This window comes from Hippocampus comes, unplaced genomic scaffold (assembly GCF_001891065.2).
Source record: "Hippocampus comes isolate QL1 unplaced genomic scaffold, H_comes_QL1_v1.1 scaffold88, whole genome shotgun sequence".
In the NCBI taxonomy this organism is placed as follows: Eukaryota; Metazoa; Chordata; class Actinopteri; order Syngnathiformes; family Syngnathidae; genus Hippocampus; species Hippocampus comes.
This window is the reverse complement of record NW_017805933.1, coordinates 19946-40391: the sequence shown is the minus strand read 5'-3', so window position 1 is coordinate 40391 and position 20446 is coordinate 19946. Positions and strand designations below refer to the sequence as shown.

Genomic DNA, 20446 nt, shown 5'->3' with positions numbered 1-20446 from the left:
ACACTGTGGTTTCCGCTTCAGCGAGTACCTTTGTAGAAGCAAGGAGATGACCGAACGCACTTGTGAGATGCAGACCGTTGTCAGTCTAATAAAAGCCGGGCTCCCCATAGGCCCAGCAGCGTATATTGTGGAATGAAAGCTTGAGTATTGCCTGACAGATTAGCCACTAAAATGAGCCCTATTTTCACCAAATATGTTGCAACAATGTTTACTATCGTCCCTCGCGATATCATTATGTTTTTATGGGTTCCTTGCATCGTAGATTTTTGTATTGTACCTATATAACGTATTATTTGCTCTGTCACAACATTTTACTGTAAATTATTTTTCCACACAGACTGTTACTGCTGACTCAGGTAACATTACACAGCAGAAGAAAGGACTGCTTTAAAGACAGCATTTCATTTTACTCAAGTGCCTTGTGCACCTATTTCAGAGTCCAAATGGCATAAACTACTCAACTGCACATCTCCGGGATAGTAAATATTGTTAGCTAATTGACTATAGGCTACCACCCTATAGAATGAGTTGTGTTCCATAACAGGTTGCTTGAATACAAGGAGGGTGGAAACAGCTAGTAATACAGTAATAATATAGTAATTTAAAAAAAATTATATATTTTTTTTAACAAATGGAAGAACAAAAATAGAATAAACACAATCGTGTTTTTGTTGACCTACTGGCAGTCTCAAATGACCACCTGTAAGTCACAAAACAGGCCAGGCCCGCCTCTAAAGACAGGCACACATGGGGTTACCTTTTGTGTCGAATGTGTGACTAGTGACCTCAAGTGGACAAAATAATACCCGCATCTCACATGCACATAGATAGATAGATAGATAGATAGATAGATAGATAGATAGATAGATAGATAGATAGATAGATAGATAGATAGATAGATAGACAGATAGATAGACAGATAGATAAATATTAAAATAATTACTTGGTCGTAGCTTTGCGGATTTTGTCGAAAGTGGGGGTGGTCTGGAACATAACCCCTGTGTTAAATGAGGGAGTACCCTGCTTGTTTTGATAAAAGCATTTTATTAAGACACCTGGGAACTTTTTTTTTAAATTGTAGCGGGGGAAATGCATATCTGCGTTCAAATACAGCGAAACGTCTGCCTATTCATTTCGTACATTTCAACACAGTTACTCCATAGTGTTTTGGGCGGCTCAAATTTATACCAAAATGGCGCTGTTTCGCTTTAAAAACAGTTTTTTGAAATGTTAAATGTTTACGTTGGTATGTTAATTTATAGTCTTACAAATGTTTGCGTGAACTCTCTGACAACCTTAGCTAGTGAGTTCGAACCAGCTGTTAAAGATTGTTTTTTTTTTTGCTTGCTATTGTTGCTGCTATTGTATATTTTCTGTGACTCTTTGTCTTCTAGAGTTTGGTTTTAAGGCCAACAAAATGTCCGGTATGTCACTGCGACTCAGGAGGAATTAGCAGGCTGGCGTGAGCGCGCAGAGCTAAACCCAATCGGTGTCGGGAGCGAGTCCGGATTGTTCACCATCTCGGGCCCAAGCAATGCGCACCTCGCGCGTCTTCCCAAGATCATTTTTAACATTGTCATCCTTTTACACGGGGCAGCCAGCTGAACCTCCACGAGCACTAGTGAGTATGCAATCGTCTCTTTCTTGTGTTTGTGATGAATAACGCTACACCCCCCCGGAGTGCACTGAACTACTTGTGCGTCCTGTGCGCATATTGACTCTCCCATTTGGCCTCGATCTTCTTATGTTGTGAATGAAGTTAACTGGGTTCCTCACTTCTTTTTTTCCGAATTATTAACAGTATATGTCACTGTTGTGTTTTAACCAAAGTCGCCTCCACCCCCTCCATCTGACCATCTGGATGCGCACAACTGTTGAATTGAAAACTGCCCATTTTCTATTCCCACAATAATTTAATTTAATTAAATCACATAGACTGTGTACATCTATAACGTGTGTGTACACAGTATAAGTTCACATCCAGTGACAGTCCTGTCCATTTCCCTACCTTTTGGTGACATATTTTTTGTAATCTTTTTCATTCAGATTCACATTTACCTTACAGTCTTAAAATGATCCCTGTTTTTAATTCAAATGTTATTGTATTTTTATGATCCATTTAGTCATGTACTACTATTGATTTTTATTCAAATTCCTCAGTAATTTTATTTTTTTCATTGGCTGTTTTAAACCAAAGCACCTTTTTACAATGTTTTGAATGGTGTTATCAAAGTAAACTCAGTGCTTTAAAAGAAAAAGTCTAGTGACCAGTCAGACCTCCCGCCCAAAGTCAGCTGAGATTGCACCCAGCACACTTGCGACCTCAGTGAGGAAAAGCATTCTGGCTATACAGTATAGTGTTTAAAATGAGTAGTGTGTTGGAGCGTTGTTCATGGATTGGCCTCTCAGCTATACCCTGTTACCTCTGCCCCTTCAAATGAGGGTGCATTTGTTGACCTTTCCACTTTGTGTTGTTGAGCTGTCAGCAGAGCTTACAGGTCGGTAAGCCTGACAGACATGCGCATGTGTCCTACTGCCGGGTTTGTTCCCACATAACAATGTCTGCATTCGTGTACCGGTAATCACCCCTTAGTAAACCATCCAGACAATATTTTGACATTCTTAACTGCCATGTCAAGTGTGAAAACCACTTATCCCTTTGTAATAGGCACCAACCATACTTTTACAACACCATATAAAAATGATTCCGCTCATGCTGTTTGTTTATGAGCGGGAATTAGACTGGCAAGAGGGGATGGCAGCGTTGAAAGTTGGATGCACTGACTGCGCTTTTGGAAAGCAGCTGCGCTCTCTTTGCAGCGCATGTCAGCGGTCTTAAGCAATGAACTACTTGAATAAATCAATAAAATGAATCATCCAGCTCAACTATAATGGTGAAAACAAATCCACCGCCGTATATTAAAACTATATCACAACAAATCGTGAATATAAACATCTTACAGCATGGATGCGCTAGTCCGGCCCTCATGAGATCTGTCTCCTGCCTGTTTTTATATAATTCCCCCCTTCAACGCACCTGAATCAAATGATCAACTCATCGACAAGCTTTGCAGAAGCCAGGTAAATGATCTTCATAATTCGAGGGACTCCACTTCCTGGTTTACAGATGTCAATTCCAGGTCCAGAAAGTAAACCTAACCCTGCCACAGTTTGGCTTTAGTCACAGGTGCTTCGAATCAACGGGCAGGGAAAAGAGCTGCCATGAATTTTTACTTTCTGGACCCGGATTTGACATAGATGGTTAATGATCATTGATGTCAATTTATTCTTGCTTTATTGTCATGTTGTGCTGAGCAACCTCGACAGAAATGTAAACATTTAGAACTGACAGCCCCAATCCCCAATAAAAATAAATAATTAATAAAAATGTGTCAAGTATGCAGAAGTAAGATGCGGGGATAAATCTGGAGTTAGTCTCTTCACAATAACACAGCTAAATTTGCTGTTTATTGTAAATTATTAAACACATTTCTCACTTGTGTAATTACTCGTCAGTATTTCCCCAACTTTATTGAGTGAACGCTCATGTTTTGGATCAGAAAATTGTCTTTCACACTACTAAACATAAATTACGCCAAATGGTGGATACGCAGGTTAGTTATGTGCATTCTGCCACCTAGTGGATGCGCATTAATTGATCTTCCTGTTACTACACGTCGCTGACATAGATGGGCGAAAATTTTTCGACCTTTGGCGCTCTGTAGCGCGTACTGACAGCCCAGCCTTCGACATCCATTTATGAACCTCATATTCTCAGTCTACACCTCAGCAGTTTGTTTACTAACACGCAGTAAACTGGGATTAGCGTCGCTCACATGTCCATACATTCAAGGCACTTGACTAGCTTATGTTGGGGATGAGCGTGTGTACACACATCTTGGGTGTAAACACCAATTAAAATGATGTGTAATAACACTTAAACAACTACGGTACATATGATAACAGCAGCTTCATAAAGGTTGCTACACAACAGAACAATGGCCAGGGTCCGACATTAACAGTGGCCCGATGGCCCAGGGACAGTATACCCCACCTATCTTTAGTTTAAGCTATGATGCTACATTACATATTTAATTTGCTTCAGCCTCTATTTCCTGACTGTCTTTTTAACCCCATTTCGTATAACTGGATCTAGGACACCCATCTTGACACGTTCATGCTGGAATCTGTGTGAATGTTGTTGTAATGGTTCTTTTGAAACATGGGTTCTATTTTCATGACTGCCGCAAGTCCAGGGCAGCATGTGGTCGAAGTCTGTTAGTAATTTCCTATACACGCAAGCAGACACATATAAAAACGGCCGGTTTGCGCCACTGTGGGCGTGAACACGGCCAGCTGGATTCACCGCCAATCAAAGAGGCTCCCGTCATTCCCTTTGAATGTGGCGCACTCAAATCTTGCATGGAGATAACAATGTACGGAAAAGGACACAGTGATCTGTGCATGACCGGTTGTTATTGTGCTTGTCTGGTGCGGTAACAGACAACATAAGCGGGTACTTTCACCAAACGCAGAATGAGGTCATGAACCCCGCTTAAATATGTCTGCGGACCTCATGTTTCTATCCGCGCCGCAGATAGTTTCCTCACTGTCCATTTAAAAGCTCACACTGCTTCTTTTTGTAATAGCACAAGCATTTGTGCTGATGTAATTGCTGGATGATGTTTATTTCAAGATATGATGTTACCATTCATTCATTCATTAGCTTTAGCCTCTGAACTTGTACTATGTGATACAAACACCTTATTGAACATCAAGATTAAAGAACAGAAAGGTCATATATATTTAAAAAAACAAACAAAAAAAAAAACCCAACGAATGAAGCCCAGTGATCAAATTACCCCAGCAGATTGTTGTCAACGGCATCCGCCACTCACAGCTTAATCCAAACCGACATCTTCAATCGGGGCAAAAAAGAAAAAAAAAAAAACGCAGAGACAGCTTTGGCTTTAATTCTTGATCCGTCACTTTAAAAAGTCACATGATACTGGAAATCAACCCAACCTCTGAGCTCTCTGCAACAAATATTCTAAGTGGACCGTAGATGCCGAAAGTATGTCCATTAATATTTACGGTTCACCGGCACTTCCCAAAACTCATACTTTAACATCAACTGGAAAGTTAGAAAAAGTGATCCCCGAAACCAGTTTTACAGATCAACACAGAATTGGTTGGTCGAAGCAGAATTAATTCTGTAGTCTATAAAACCATTTTGTCTCTGTGACAATTTACAGAAGAATGCATCCAAACCAATCGGCAGAAGCTCTGTCGTGCAAAAACATAATGACGCAAAATATGCTGCCAACTGGGTAAAAAGTGTCTTCTGCCACCCAATATGAAACACTTTTCTTTCCCTTGCGCCTTCAGAGGGATGAAACGAAAAAGGCCGCATGTCTGTCGTCACAGCGATGAGTGAGTCGTCGTCCGTTCACTCTGCAAAGCTCGTCTCGTTGGCCCGCTCGCTCTCCGGACTTGGGCTCGACGCTACCAACGGAGCCCCCCCGGCTGTCGGCCTGCCTGACGACGACCAGCCTCCTCTTCAGGTACCGGCATCTCTATCTCTAAGGCCATGGGAAAACGTTTTCGCGCAAAGTCCACATTTGATCTTTATAAGGGACGGATGCGCCAAGCTGTTCATAGGTGTAGTTAAAAAAAAAAAAAAGCACCTCTGAATACAAAATTTTGTATTTAAATAAATAAAATACAAATTAATTCTAATTTTTAAACATCATTTATAATATAATTACGAGTAATTTACTAATATTTAATAAGATGAATGTTGATATTTTTTTCACATTTTTTGACTGACAATAAATCAATGAACAGATTATATAATCAGATAAATGATTTTTTTTTTTTAAATGCACACTGTTAGGTGTTCATGTTACCATCTTTTATCATTCATTAAATAATTCTCTTTGTAGGAGTCCGGCATCGATCTCGGCCCAGGGCTCTTTTTTGCCGACGGCAAGAGGAAGGTGGATTATGTGCTGTGCTACAAATTTAAAAAAAGGCGGATATCCAGGGGACGCCTCTCCATCGCGTCCAACGGCAGCATTCCCATCCCCATACCAGGCTTGTGGGAAATGGACCCGGACTCTGGAGAGCCGGGAGGAGGAGCTACTTCGGGAGATGCAGAGGAGTCAAAGTTGTCTGAGGAGGAGAAGGCGCTCATGAGGGAGGAGTTTGAAACGGGGCTGCTCGATGCCGGACTGCAGATCGAACGCGATAAAGAGGTGTGTAACGTTCTTTTGGGGCTTTCGAACCAATTGTAATCGCTGTGTTTATTACTATTCCAATCACCTTATTCTTCGGCCTACAGGTCACAGTTTTTGTCATAGTTTGGCTGGTTTAGCAACTTAAGCGTAGGTGCTACTTGAATAATTTAAAATTCCGGACTGGATTTTAAGTTGAGTTCGAACTGGCTTGATGTGTCTTTCACAACAGAACGCATGGAAAAAAAAAAAAAAAACTAAAGACCCGAGCAATATTGAACAGGAAGTCAGCCATTTTGGGCAGAGATGAGGGCTCTGTACTTTGACAAACTCCCACTTAGGAATTCAACCAAGTTAGATTCAGAAGGTTTCCAAGACTGCATTTTGTGGGCAGACCACGGTGTCAAACTGAATGATTATCATTTCAAAGATTTTTCATGCCTTTTCATTGCTGCTTTTTTGATTTTTTTTTTTTTTTTTGGATAGACAATTATGGGTCACCATTAAGCGAAGCAAACGCATTTACACACGGGAGAATTTTTCTCGAAGGACGTGTGTAAGAGTATTATTTAAAACACGTTCATCAAATATACACAATTGCATTATTGGCCAAATTTGTACTATGTTAAAAGCGACATATTTTGGAAAACTCCAGTCTGTGCCTGCTCAGTATGAAATTGAACAACCATGCCATCTTTTGTAACACTTGGCTTGAGTGATGGCATTTCTGCAGCTCAGCCACAAAGCAAAACGTCGCCCAAGCTACGGCTCGTAACTGTATTGGGGAAAATGATGGGAAGATTTCCAGCGGAATACCTTGGCGCTCATCTGTTCCTCGTTAGAGAGAGAACATAACGTCTGCGCGGAACGACAACATAAGCGCCCTGCCTATTTTAGACGCAACGCTGCATGGGTGTGCTTTGTGTGCGGGTTGCGTGGCGCTAGAGTGTGTGATCAGCTGCTGTTTTGGTTGAGGATTAAGACCCCGCTGACCACAAGTGTGAAGGCAAAGGCCAGATTATAGGGCCTTATTAGAGAGTGATCCACTACTCAGAAGTGTTTGTGCTGGCGCGAGAGAGCCGCATGGCCGGCGGGTGGGGTTCGCTTTGATTGAATGAGTAGACACGTGTCGTCACTGCTGACCATCTGTCAGTGACCCGAGTTTTTTTAAATTTTTTTTTTAGGAAAGTCGACTGGGTGAGGAGTGCAAGATTATTTGTGTGTGAATGCTGCTGACGTTACGTATATATATATTTTTTTGATGGAGCTCTTTTGGATTTCATGAGATTGTGCAAGTGTTTCTAATGTTTTGTCCAAGGAGAGTGTAACATGTGGGACATATTTTTCGTGATCTCGCAACGCAGCTGGAACAGGTGCCACATGGATATTTGGCATCCCGGCATGAAGGTCATCGTTGAAATTAAATCTTCTGTGATTCAGGGGTGCAGTTTATTGCTTTTGATATACAACGATTATCACCAATTGTCCCTCTTTCGGGACCTTCCTGTAGTAATTAAAGCATAAATCTCATGGAAAATTGCCTTGTCTGCAAATTGTAGGGTGCCTGGAATGTCTGCCCACCCAAATTAAAATAAAATGAAATTCAACAAAATTTAAACAAAGTATAGAATCTTTGGTACAGAAGTCCAGTTACCAGATTGTGATGCCCACTGCATGCACCGCATGCCAGGACCTCCACATGACATCAAATGTAATTGGACAGCATGGCGATGAAGTGCTGCCTCCATGAGTAAAAATACAATTTTGGCTTTTTATGCAGGATGGCTCTTGTGGCTTTGTGCATTCAAATAATTAGACGGAATGGCTTTTGACACAAAGGGGCATCAACAGTGAATCTCACACTGCTTAAAGCTTCACACGGTCGACCTTGTCAGAAGCCAGCAAATTCACTGGTTGGCTTCACGGGTTGACTTCAGTACCTTACCGAGACGACTGGACAGGATAGTGCCTATTCAAGAAACGTTCTGTTGCACATTTTGTTCACATGCCACTTTAAAAATGAAGCTGTCATGGGAACTTGTGTTTATATGCAGAGGGCAAATGGCATCAGTTTTATCCGGCTGCACATCCCGTGGGCAATACTCAGTCGAGAGGCCGAACTTCAGAAGATCAAAGTTGCTGTCAAGAAGGTAGCTTTCTCACACTTTTACACACTTTTTATGTAACTTTTGCACTCACGGGCCTCATTTGAATTTTAAAACGTGCAGGTGGGCCAGGTCATTTGTAGCTGAGGTAAAAAAAACAATAAATCTATTATTTATAATCGTTAATTTTAGTAGTAGAATAATAATTATCTTTTTGATTACAGCATTGTTATAATTATTGCATATATTAATGAGAGTAGTGAAATATAATTCTTTAGCATTTTTTAAAATTTGAAATATATACACCAACCAATTACTTCGTTCATTTAAAAATAGACATTTTAGATTATTCTAAATTATTCATATTTGCATATTATTTTCAATAAATTATTTCATGAATTATTAAGGAAAATTATTGTATTACCAATATGTTAATTAACCAATTGATAAAAGGATAAAAATGGACTAAATACATTTTAAATCACCAATTTTAACACAAAAAAATCTGTACATTTAAGTTACAAAATATATGATTCCTGATACAAATATTAAAGCAGAGTAGGCTAGATGAAGGCACAGAGACTAGTCGTGTACCTTACCTATTCTAAATGCTATATTTTGTTTGTTTCTTTGGCTTTTTTTGTTTTTGTTTTTGTTTTGTATCAACTGATCAGAAATGTGAGCTGCGAAAAAGAGCGGGCATTGCGGGAATGTGGGACTCCTTGGCGGCGAAAATGAACACGCCGTTCCAGCCGGACGTCCCCGACTTCGACGTCCAGCGGGACCCGCAGACGCAGGCCCATTTCAAGACGCTCAAACACCCTTTCATCAGAGACAAGCTTCACCTGTAAGTAACAGCGCACTCAAAAATTACAGTTGGTCCTCAGTTTACTCCCAATGAACAATTTAACGTTTTACAGTTACCAAAGTGGCAATTGCCACACAGAAATGCTCCAGTTTTTTTTTTTTTTGAGCTCCAACCGTCACAAATGACATGTACGTTGTCTTCCATTTTCACGTCCTCACTGTGTCACAGTGGGGTGTCCATTTTGTGTATTTTCCGCAATAATATTAAAAAAAAAAAAAAAAAAAAAACCTGGCAGAAGTTTGTGTCTGACTCGGCATGTTCTCCTTGCAGGTATGACATCACGTCGACAGAAACTGTCTTTGACAATACGACACGCAGCAGAATAGTAAGTGGAGAACTCTGCAATTGGGCTGCATCGTACACTGCAGGTCCAAGTGACCAGTTTAAGACCTGTATGCCATTTTTTTGGACTGGCAGTTTGACACATGTGCGATGTAGCATATGTATATCATATTTAATGTCTCTACCCCTCTAATTAGCATATTTACACCACATTTAATAATCTCGTTACGCCTCTAATGCAGTATATTTAGCATTCGCAATAGTTGAAATATACAGTGTGTCTTTTTTAATGTGTTTATTTGCGTCGTTGTAGTAGACACAGATGTATGGACAGTATGTCAGCAACCAGTATTTTTTGAGTCAGGTATTTTGTCCACATTTGATAGAAGCCTGCTTCCGGTCTTAACATATTCAATTCCATGCATTTTTTACCTGAGCTTCACACTGCCAATCTCAATTGTGCCATTTGAAAGCAAAATCAACTGGAATGGTGTCACATGAACCACGGAGTGTAAATCCAGACGGTGTTTCATAACCCGCATGCTGTGTTTGTGTGCAGGTTGCAGAGATTATTTCACGCACAACCTGCAGACACTCCTGCCAAACCACCGGTGAGGACGGCATTGACCTTCGTGGCTATTGTTTTAATTATTTAGATCTCTCATGAGTCATGATTCCCTGAATGCTATCACTCTACTGCAGGCATCATGTCTTTATTGGCTCGGGGGGTCTACATCTCTGCCTTCCCTTTGCATGACGTGAGTATCCTCATTCGTCAGGTGGTTTTGGGTGACGTCACGCACCGAAAACAATTCCTTGACGAATGTTGATTGTGCCTGTCAAGTTACAATACATAATCGTCACCGGGTATGTTGGGGGCGGACGAGCGGGCGTCACACAGCTAAACGTAATAGATGACGGGAGGAGTGGGTGGCTGGTGTGTCTGGTGGACGGCACATTACGGAAGTTAATCAATGATGAGGACGGGGTGTTGGCCATCAAGCAGTTCGACCAACCTGGCAATAGACTGGCCTAACGTGGAAATGTAACACTTTTCCCGAAATTCCCAATGGCCAGTCCGCCTCTGAGTGTATTTCATTGATCCAATTGGAAATGTTGTACATAAGGGCTTCTTTTGGAATACAGGGCCCGTTTTCCAGGAGAGGAGGTAAAGATCAGCGAAATGACAGACAGGTGAGCCCGGTTTATTTTGTCACTGAACAGTAAGCATTGCAAAGACATTTATTTGTGGCGGCATGGTTGTGCCTCAGGTTCTCCATGAAGAATGGGCGAACTATGGAGTCATGCACAAGTACCAGCCTGTGGACCTGATCAGGTTGCTCGTTCACTGTCATCCAACCTTTCTTTTTCTAGAGAGCTCACCCTCATTAGGGTGGCAGGTGATCTGGATTCTACGTTAACTAAGAAAAAGAAGCATGGTTAACACCGGAATGGTCACCAGCCAATCGCAGGGCACATATCCGACAAATATAGACATGAGTTAGTGTGTTATAATCATACACAATATTAATTCCTACTGACCTGTAGCGACAAAGCAAAGCATGGAGAGTCTCTTGTCGCCGAAATGCATGGTGGCAGTCAGTGAAAAGGGCAATCAAACATACTTGACCAACAGCCTCTCAAATTGTCCACACTCGGTCCCCTACAGTAACCCTCGCGTTTCCTCTCTTTACGGCAATCTGCGTCTCCCTTGACAATATTTTTGTGGTTCAATCAAAAATAAAACAATAGACCATTATGTATGCGGTGACTCAAAACCTGATATAGGCTAGCAGGTTTTTCATTGTGGCGTGCTAGGAAGAGACGCTAAATCTCTAAATGCTTGCTTGCTCTGCGGCAAAGAATCACTGGCTGTATTATTTTCATCATTTATTTATTTATTTTTACAATTGTCCAGTTTGGTCACCTACTACCACATCTCTCGGTATCGGCAGGCTTTAGGTTCATTGAGGAATCTAAATCGTCCATTGATGTGAATGTGAGTTTCAATCTCTGTTTTTAGAAATATGCCCTGAGATTGACTGGTGAACAGGTTTCACTGCATCGCTCGTCCCGATTTAGTTGGGATAAATTCCGGCTCACCTGCAACCTGCTTTTTTTTCCCTCCCGGGGTCAAAGGAGGGATTTGTAAGGGGGCTGAGAAAATAATTCAGAAATATATTTTAGAATGTCAACTAAAATTTTGGAGGACCTTAATTGGGGCTACACAGATTTCTGACATGGCTTAAGCCCCCCTTAGCTCCGGTGTAGCGTGCATCCCTGACTGTAACCCTAATGAGCAGACACATGATAGAGAATGGATAGAATTTTGAACTACCTTGAGAATTGTATGAGTAGACTTGGGAAGACCAGAAAGCAGCACGTTAGAATAGTCAAGGCAGGATGTAACAACAACAAAACAATCTTCATGTGTTGCTTCTAATTTGAAAGGAAGTACTTTGGGGAACAGATTGGCTTGTACTTCGCCTGGCTGGGTGTCTACACTCAGCTCCTCATCCCTCCGTCAGTACTGGGCATCATTGTCTTCCTCTATGGCATCTTCACTGTGGACACCAATGTGCCAAGGTAGGCGGATATCCTAAATCTTAACACGTGCGTTCAAAAAATGTCAGTAACTTTTTTCAACGGCTCTGTAGTCAGGAGACGTGCGACGACAACCTGAACATCACCATGTGTCCGCTGTGTGACGGAGTTTGCGACTACTGGCGGCTGAGTACAGTGTGCTCGCTGGCTAAAGCGTCCTACCTGTTTGACAACGGAACCACGGTTCTCTTCGCCATCTTCATGTCTCTATGGGGTAACTATCATGCCACTAGGCATGGGACGATTTCCTGGTGGACGTTTTACAATGGTTTTAAAAGTCAAGGTTTCAATAGCTGCCATGTCATGGGTAATGAGCTCTTCTTTTGTCTATTTTGAGGGGACGTCTAAGCAGCGTACAATGGTTGGCTGTTTGCAAAGCGGACTCTTTGAAGTTAATTGCCTTTTTTTTTTCCTCCTTGACAAGCAGAGAGGGGAGGGGTGAGCAGTTATGTATAAAAGAGGAGAAAGGTGGGAGCAAGAGAGACTGCAAAAAATAAAATAAATGCCAGAAGGTTAGCCCCTGGGACAACATGTCCTTGGTCCCACAGGTCTCAGCAGTAATGGGACACTGTGAATGACTCAGAAGAATTAAAGCAGTAGAAGAATGTTACCATTTATCTGTATAATTTAAACTTGACACAGTGCACATTTCTTCTTGTGTGTGATCTTGTAGCTGCTTGCTTCCTGGAGCACTGGAAACGGAGACAGATGTGTCTGAAACACACCTGGGACCTGACTAGCTTGGAGGATGAGGAGGTACCATATGTGTCAGGCACATGCTGCGTGTCATTATTTGCTTATACATCGCCATTCTGAGCATCTTGCCTCTGAACCCTTCACATCATCATCTAAATGTCTAATCCTTTGTCAGTTGAGTTGAGAGGGTTAAATCTCACGGTCTCGCGGGTCAACTGGGATGTTGACCCACACACACACACACACACACACACACACACAAATGTAAAAATGTAGGAGCATGACATCACTGGTCATGAATGGTTCCTTCTTAAATGAGGCAAACTGTCTTGAAAAGGATGACCATAAATACTCACTTGCCTGTAATAGCTGTCACCTGTTTTATGCATGTTTGTGTGTCCTCTACATTTGCTGCCCAAAGGAGCGAGTCCAGGTGAGCATGTCTCTCTAGTCATTTGAACGCAAGAGCTGGGCAATATTGCCTGAAAATAAAATCTCAGATTTTTTTCTTTCCACAAAAGTCTGATTTCCAATTTTAATTGATTTCTCAAACAAGCAGAGGACAATAAAATGATTTTTTTCCGCAAAAAAGAAGCAATAAATGTACAATAATCAATAATACTGTGTGTTGTAGGAGGAGCTGAGGCCTGAGTATGAAGAAGCATTGCAGGAGAAGAAAGCGAAAATGAAAGCAAAGTGGAAAAAGAAGGTGCTGTATCTGATTGTCATGACTTGCGGTGGTGCTCAATGTTGGTAAAATCACGCCAAAAGTGTGTTGTGTTGCAGTTGACTCGAAGTGGGGATGGAGTGGATGGAGAGAGGGACCAGATGCTTTCCTACCAGGTACCGCCGGGAGAGGTTTGTTGTTTAAGTGGGTGGGGAGGAGGACGGGTTTGTTGCGTTAAGGTGATTTAAACCACTCCTGGGAGCTAACACTTATCCTAATCTTATTTGTTCAGCAGCACTGGTCGTGCACTAATATCCACAAATGTCATCATGCGAACATTTCAAATGGTCTTACCCGAACAATTATATTTTCACTCACTGCAGCATGTGCATGTTTTAGTTTTAAACGTATAAAAAGCGCAGAGGAAACACCCCCAGCGCTCTGCGAATGGTTGAGTCCAAAGCTGCTTACCTGCTTGAGATTAGCCCAGATTACTGATGGGGAGAGAAAGGCAGGAGGGAGTCCACGTTTAGCTGGCATACATACACCTGCCAGGTGGAAAACATAACACCCAACTTGTGTGTGCAAAATCCAGTCAGGAAATACAGTGTCTCTCTTGTTTTTACCATAACTGAATTGTGTGTACTAAACAAATGATGTGTTGTCGCTCCGATAAATTCCCCTTTTTAGGCTATCAAATGTCAAAATAATTATGTAAATTAAACAAAACAATTTGTGTTACTTGAGAAAAATAACACAAATAATAATTTTGTGTACCACAACCTACTCTTCCTTCCCTTTATCCACACACGCGTTTTATTCCATTGCTGCCAAACACGTTGCTTGCTAGTGCTACGTTAGCTGCTGATGTTTGCCAACCGACTTGTTTTGGGCCTGGTTGATGACCATCTTAGCTGGCGATTGTTGTGTCAACTTTGGGAAATAACAGAAAGTGTGCCTTTAAATTTAGTGTATGTTGGATGTTTGACGGAGCTTCTTTTTGGGGTTGGACAGTAGACAGGGGAACGTAGAAGTATTAAGAAGAAGATTTGGGAGTTACAAAATGTACACATCTCTGCTTCCTTCTCTGCATTCTCTCCAGCTGCGTCATGGAACAAATAAAACAATATAGCTTGTAAATATAGGTCACTGCTACTTTTTAGGTCAGCCCTGAAACTGATAAAAAAAAAAAAAAAATTTAAAAAACGTGATCAACATTTTTATTTTGATTCTTTTCCACAGCTCGAGCCAGAGTCCCTGGACATCGAGGATCACCTGCCCGGTTACCTCATCAACATGTCCACACTACTGCTCCTGGTACACCTGTATTATTGGTTCCTGTTAAAAATAAAAATTCCTTTTAAATCTCAAATAATTCTTATCAATATATGGTAAATCCTAAGGGGTTTAACGACATCCAATACAAGAGCGGTATTTTTTTAAAAAAAAGTTAAAAAAAGGGCATTTTCAGGAGTTTAATAATTGTAATTCCACCTGCTCATCTACAGTGATTACAACATTACAACTTTAATCGTAACGTCTGTCATGTCAGTCACAATATTTTAAGGCCCATATATTACATTTACATTGAAGCAAGCAATTCCAGTCAACCTCAAGTGTCTGTGTGTGTCTGCTTCCAGGTTTTTGTGACTTTCTCGGCTGTGTTCGGGGTGGCCGTGTATCGCATCTGCATGTTAAGCGTGTGGTCCATGAACCCCGACCCCGAGGCCAAAGCCAGTGTGAGGATGACGGTCACCACCACGGGCATCATCCTCAACATGTTGGTGGTGCTGGTGTTGGAGGAAGTCTACGGAGCCATTGCAGTGTGGCTGACTGAGCTGGGTAAGCATCATCAGATCTTAAAGCGGATATTCACTTTTTACACAATTTAAAACAATTAGCAGGTGTATTGTATTTTCGCCTGTGAATGCAGCACTTCATCAACAAGCTGCCAAATTACGAGTTCTGATCATGTTTGTCTCATCCAATCAGAGCTCCCAAAGACACAAGAAGAGTTTGAGGAAAGGTTGATCTTCAAGTCTTTCTTTCTCAAATCCATGAACGCCTTTGCACCTATTTTTTACGTGGCCTTCTTCAAGGGCAGGCGAGTATTTTTTTCCCACATCCGTTCACTCATTTGACACCGCGCCACCTCTTTATTCCTGAATCCGTGTTGTTGTCGTCATTCAGGTTTTCCGGTCGGCCTGGAGACTATGTTTACGTCTTTAGCGACTACCGCATGGAGGAGGTGCGCCGTCCCGTCTCGCTGTGCTTCTTGTGTTTATTATGACATTGTTCTGAACGTGCTTTCTCTACCCACCCCGCCCCCCCACCCCTCCCTAGTGCGCGCCTCCAGGCTGCCTCATTGAGCTGTGCATCCAGCTCAGCATGATCATGCTCGGAAAACAGCTCATTCAAAACAATGTGTTTGAGGTTCTCATTCCGTAGGTTCACCCGCTCAAAGCCTAAATTCCTGACTTACATCAAAGATTACAACTCATAGTGTTTGTTTCGTGTCCTCTCTAGTAAGTTAAGGAAGATGTACAGAACCATACAGGAGCAAAAAGGCAAGGACAGAGGCGGTGAGGAGGAGATGGACGAAGCCGAAGAGAAGAGATCCAAGCAGCAGTTCCACAAAGACTTTGCCCTGGAGCCCTTTGAGGGCGTGAGCCCGGAATACATGGAGATGAGTGAGCGTCTTTTTCCTCGTCCACGTTCGTACTTTTCACCGGCACACAATTCCAAAGAGGTGTCTTTCTGTCCGCAGTCATCCAGTACGGCTTTGTATCTCTGTTTGTGGCTTCCTTCCCACTGGCGCCTGCGTTTGCTCTGCTCAACAACGTCATCGAGATCCGCCTTGACGCCGCCAAGTTTGTGACCGAGATTCGGCGGCCGGATGCTGTTAGGTGTAAAGACATAGGTACACTGAATATACACGCGCATGCGCACATACGTACACAATGGCATGGCTGTCACTCGGACTTTCGGGGAACTTTTAATCACTTTTTTTTTCCCCTTTACCGTTCCTCCGTTTGTGTCTCTGTCTGTCTTTCCTACACACACGTCGGCACATAAATTGTCTTCCACTCCCCGCCACTTTGTTTCTCCTTTCTTTTCTTTCTTGTGCATGCCACCTCCAGGAATATGGTACAACATTCTCTGTGGAATCAGCAAGTTTTCTGTCATTACCAATGTAAGTGTGGGCGTGTGTTTTTTTGTCCATGCATGTTGAATTATGAGTTGACGTGTCACCTTGGCCCTCCAGAGAAGCACCTTATTCATCGTGGAGTGCTATGAAACTAAAACTTATAGTTTAACGTCAGATTTTTTTGCAAACCCAGAGATGAGTGTGCTCACAAGTGTGAAACAAATGATTGACACCTGGTAAGTGATGTCTTCTATCCCTGATTGGTTGGATCTCCTCGGACGTAGTGGTTTCTAGGTACAGTCAATATTTACATACGCGTGGTTCCTCACCCGCGGATTTTCATATTCATGGGTGGTTCCCCCCCCGTTTATTTATTTATTGACCCAATTTCCCATTTATTGAATGTTCATCAGCGTTTCTTCAGAGTTTTGGGGGGTGTAAACTCCAACCCAAACGTTCCGCAACGCCCCTCCCCGCCCTCATGCATTTCAATCGTCGGCTGGTTGATTTTTTTCACAGATCATTTTTATCATCTACTAATGTAAATCATCATGACTCTTTTAGCGAATATGATTTCTTTTCAACTCCTCCTTTTTCCCATTGTTAATATGGCCTAGTTGTGTGTGACGAAAAGAAAAACTAAATTAATCCGTTTTGGTATAAGGCTGCAACAAATGACTTTCTCGATATGTGCTCTGAATTCGGCAAACAACCAGTCCAGCTCACCCGAATAAGAACAAGCGCTATTAAAAAAATATATACACATTTAAATGACAGGTACCACTGATTAATGTTCTTGATTTGTGGTTTGTCTCCACAGGCGTTCGTTATCTCCTTCACGTCGGAGTTTGTGCCTCGCATGGTGTACCAGTACATTTACAGCGGCAACGGCACCATGAGCGGCTACACGGAGCACTCCTTGTCCTACTTCAACGTCACCAACTTCCCGCCGGGCACCGCGCCCAACACAACAGTATCCATGTGCAGGTGACCCGGATTCCTTTAAACCTTCACCTTACTGCTCTTTCCTCTTTAATCCTTGAGCTCAGTGGACTGAACCCCAACCTTAAGAGTAATGTATCCATGATGTCACAATACCGACTTGATGCCATGCTATATCTCACTTTTGTTTTCATTAGGTATAAGGACTACAGGGATCCACCGTGGGCCCCGGATGCTTACACCTTCTCGAAACAATATTGGTCTGTTCTGGCTGCAAAACTGCTCTTTGTCATATTCTTCCAGGTAAAGGTTTTGGATTTGTTTGACCAGGGGATGGACAGATGGACTGTCAATGCCATTAAATTAAAAGGGGACACATTGTGAATGTAATGACTCGTCAGCCGCGATAAACGAACCACAAAATAGCGAGGGATCACTGTACTGCAGTAATTGAGTGTAATCGGGCACTTGGTAATGAAATACTGCTTCCATGGGCAAAAGTACTGTACAATCAATGCTTTTATTGTCTTTATGGGGCCTTGCTTTTTTTTTTTTAAACCAGGGGCTTGTTTGAACACAAGTAGCCACTCTCGTCACTGCCCCTCATAGTTTAGGGTAACAAATTCCATTCTAGCATTGGCATTCTGTTTAGTGGAGTTTGGGTGGAGGGAACAGTGGCTCATTTGCGTGAGCCGAAACCAAACCAAATCCCCCAAACAGGTTGATTTCAATCAAGCATGCCATTTTATAGACACCATAAGGGCTGTTGTAAATTGGAAATGTCAGTTGAAAACTGTACCCGTAACAGTCAGATGACGATAGTGTTTGATTCCTTTCAGAACCTCGCCATGTTCCTCAGCATGCTGGTGGCCTGGTTGATCCCCGATGTGCCGCGGTCACTTCGGGAGCAGCTGAAGAAGGAGAACATGATGCTGATGGAGTTTCTGCTTAATCAGGACCAGGAGGCCCACGCCAAGGCGCTCTCCAGCAATCGCTCCGTCTTGCCCTTCCCCGCCACCATAGACATTGTGGTGGAGGCGCCATCGGAGGAGTGCCAGGTTGAGAAGGAGGTGGGAGAGGTCGAGGAGGAGGAGGAAGAGAAGGTGTTGGAGGTGGAAGTTGACGTAGCGCAAGAGGAGCCCAGTCGGACTAGCGACAGTGACTCAGATGCGGGGAAGTCATTTGAGGATATAGTTGGAACGGGAGATGAAGAGCGAGGACGTGAAGGAGAACGTGAGGGACAAGAGGAAGCAGAAAAGTCAAAGGCTGCGGAGGAGGAAATAAAAGTAAGCACTGTAGTTTATCAAGTCAAAGAAGATGAAAAGAAGAGCAAACCTCCAGGGGAGGAAAATGAAAAAGCGGCAGCAAATGAGGAAGACAATTCGCTTGTGGATCTGGACGCCCTCATCATCCAGCTGGGCCTCACAGGTAGGAGAAGACGCCTTTTTCTGTCACGGTGTACGGCCTCACTTTGCTTGAGACATTTTGGATCGGGTGCAACTTGATCACGAGGATTTGAAGAAAAAAAAATGTATTCAGAACTAATTAGCTAACTCTCAATTTTCTTTTATCGACAGGAAATGAATTCAGTGATGTAATAAAGTTAGTTTGAAATGTTAAATGCATCCTGTTTTTAAAGTGTTTGATTTAATAATGTATTTTATTGACATTCATTTACCAATATTCTAATACCATTAAATAAAAAATTGATTTAATATGTACTCTATGGAGCCAGTTTTAGTAACAAAAAACCCTGTGTTCGGGGGTTCCTGGACCCCTAAAGTTTGAGGACCCCTGCTGTAAATCGGTGAGCAGTGTCTTCTCATAAATTCTTACATTCTCATGCAGATGAAGACGCCTCATCAATCAAAGACACCGAGATTCCACAGTCAAGCGTCCAACAAGAAATTCCATCCAAAAGAGCTTCCTGCCAGTCACTGAGCAGCTCCGTGGCAGAAATAGCACCCTCTCACAGGGACGCAAGGCTCTTCGCGCCTATCGCTCCTCCGCCCCGAGAGCCGGGCGCTGGCGGCAAGGCCCGCTGCTCCACCCTGCCTTCACGCCACCGAGAGGCGGAGACATATTACAGCCTGCCGCGACCCAGCCACTCCAGCAGCCTCTCCAGGTTTCGTCAGCAGGCATCTCTCATGCCGCTGGTCCCCCTCGAACCTTCGCTTCCGGCCAAGCCCAAGCCCGAGTCCCCGCAGCAGCGCCCCAGCTCCAGCGAACTCTTCTCTCTCAAAGGCCCCCCGCCTCAGCAGCCTCGCCCCAGGGGCAAAGCCCGGTGCTCTACCCTGCCCTCCAGACAAAAAGCCCCTGGCTCCGAGGAGCACCCCACCAAGACGAGCCATTCGACCAGCTTCACAAAAGTGGGAGACGGAGTGCCCCCTTCCCCCAGTGAACTTAAACGCAACACGGCAGTATGAGAGGAGGTTGGAGGTATCAAAAAGAGATGTGGGGAGTGATGAGGGGGACAATCTAGATTATTATCTTGCCTGTGCCTGGAGCCTCACCCACCCCCTTATTCCTAAATAACACCCCACTTGGCCCGATTATCCTTTCCTACTGTCACATATGTTTATACAACAGAAAGACAATTCAAAGACAGCGACCGTGATGCTCCAAAACGCTCCTTGCCGCTCAACACGGGAACTTAAAAACCTTTTCTTCATTTTTTTTCTTGTTGGTTTTTACCCCACAGACGCAGCTGAAATAGCCCACCCTCCTCAGTTATGCCCAATTGTGTCTCGTCACCGATGTGCGTGGGATCTTTAGAATCCACAGTTACGCTCTTAGAAAATAAAATGTTCATTTTTAGAGGTTTGTTTTGATATACAAAATAAGACATAATAAAAGAAAAACATCTTTTTATGTCTGTTTTTTTTCCCTTGTGAAATC

The 20446-nt window shown here is 42.8% G+C and overlaps 1 protein-coding gene across 3 annotated transcripts; it reads left to right on the top strand.

Moving 5' to 3' along the window:
- Window positions 1-1260: 1260 nt before the first annotated feature.
- Window positions 1261-20419, top strand: LOC109528072 (anoctamin-1-like). Of its 3 annotated transcripts, XM_019890348.1 has the most exons (29): window positions 1264-1303; window positions 1395-1621; window positions 5389-5564; window positions 5946-6257; window positions 8291-8386; window positions 9016-9188; window positions 9480-9534; window positions 10051-10102; window positions 10194-10249; window positions 10638-10685; window positions 10763-10827; window positions 11943-12077; window positions 12149-12309; window positions 12769-12851; window positions 13213-13224; window positions 13426-13500; window positions 13578-13649; window positions 14701-14775; window positions 15099-15300; window positions 15451-15562; window positions 15649-15706; window positions 15802-15902; window positions 15985-16148; window positions 16226-16378; window positions 16599-16651; window positions 17427-17593; window positions 17746-17851; window positions 18388-18976; window positions 19397-20419. In XM_019890348.1, the coding sequence occupies exons 3-29, from the start codon at window positions 5412-5414 to the stop codon at window positions 19972-19974; spliced, it is 3906 nt and encodes a 1301-aa protein (XP_019745907.1). In that variant the 5' UTR covers window positions 1264-1303; window positions 1395-1621; window positions 5389-5411; the 3' UTR covers window positions 19975-20419. The 3 variants fall into 3 exon arrangements, with proteins under 3 accessions (XP_019745909.1, XP_019745907.1, XP_019745908.1); XM_019890350.1 differs by having other exon boundaries at window positions 1261-1621; window positions 13578-13634; XM_019890349.1 differs by lacking the exons at window positions 1264-1303; window positions 1395-1621 and adding an exon at window positions 3062-3081.
- Window positions 20420-20446: the final 27 nt, after the last annotated feature.

Excerpts from the sequence above, each read along its gene's own strand:
- LOC109528072 (XM_019890348.1), top strand. The coding sequence starts at position 5,412 with ATGTCTGTCGTCACAGCGATGAGTGAGTCGTCGTCCGTTCACTCTGCA. Across the intron at positions 14,776-15,098 it reads TGTCCACACTACTGCTCCTG|GTTTTTGTGACTTTCTCGGC; the intron begins GTACACCTGTAT and ends GTCTGCTTCCAG. Across the intron at positions 16,379-16,598 it reads TGTTAGGTGTAAAGACATAG|GAATATGGTACAACATTCTC; the intron begins GTACACTGAATA and ends TGCCACCTCCAG.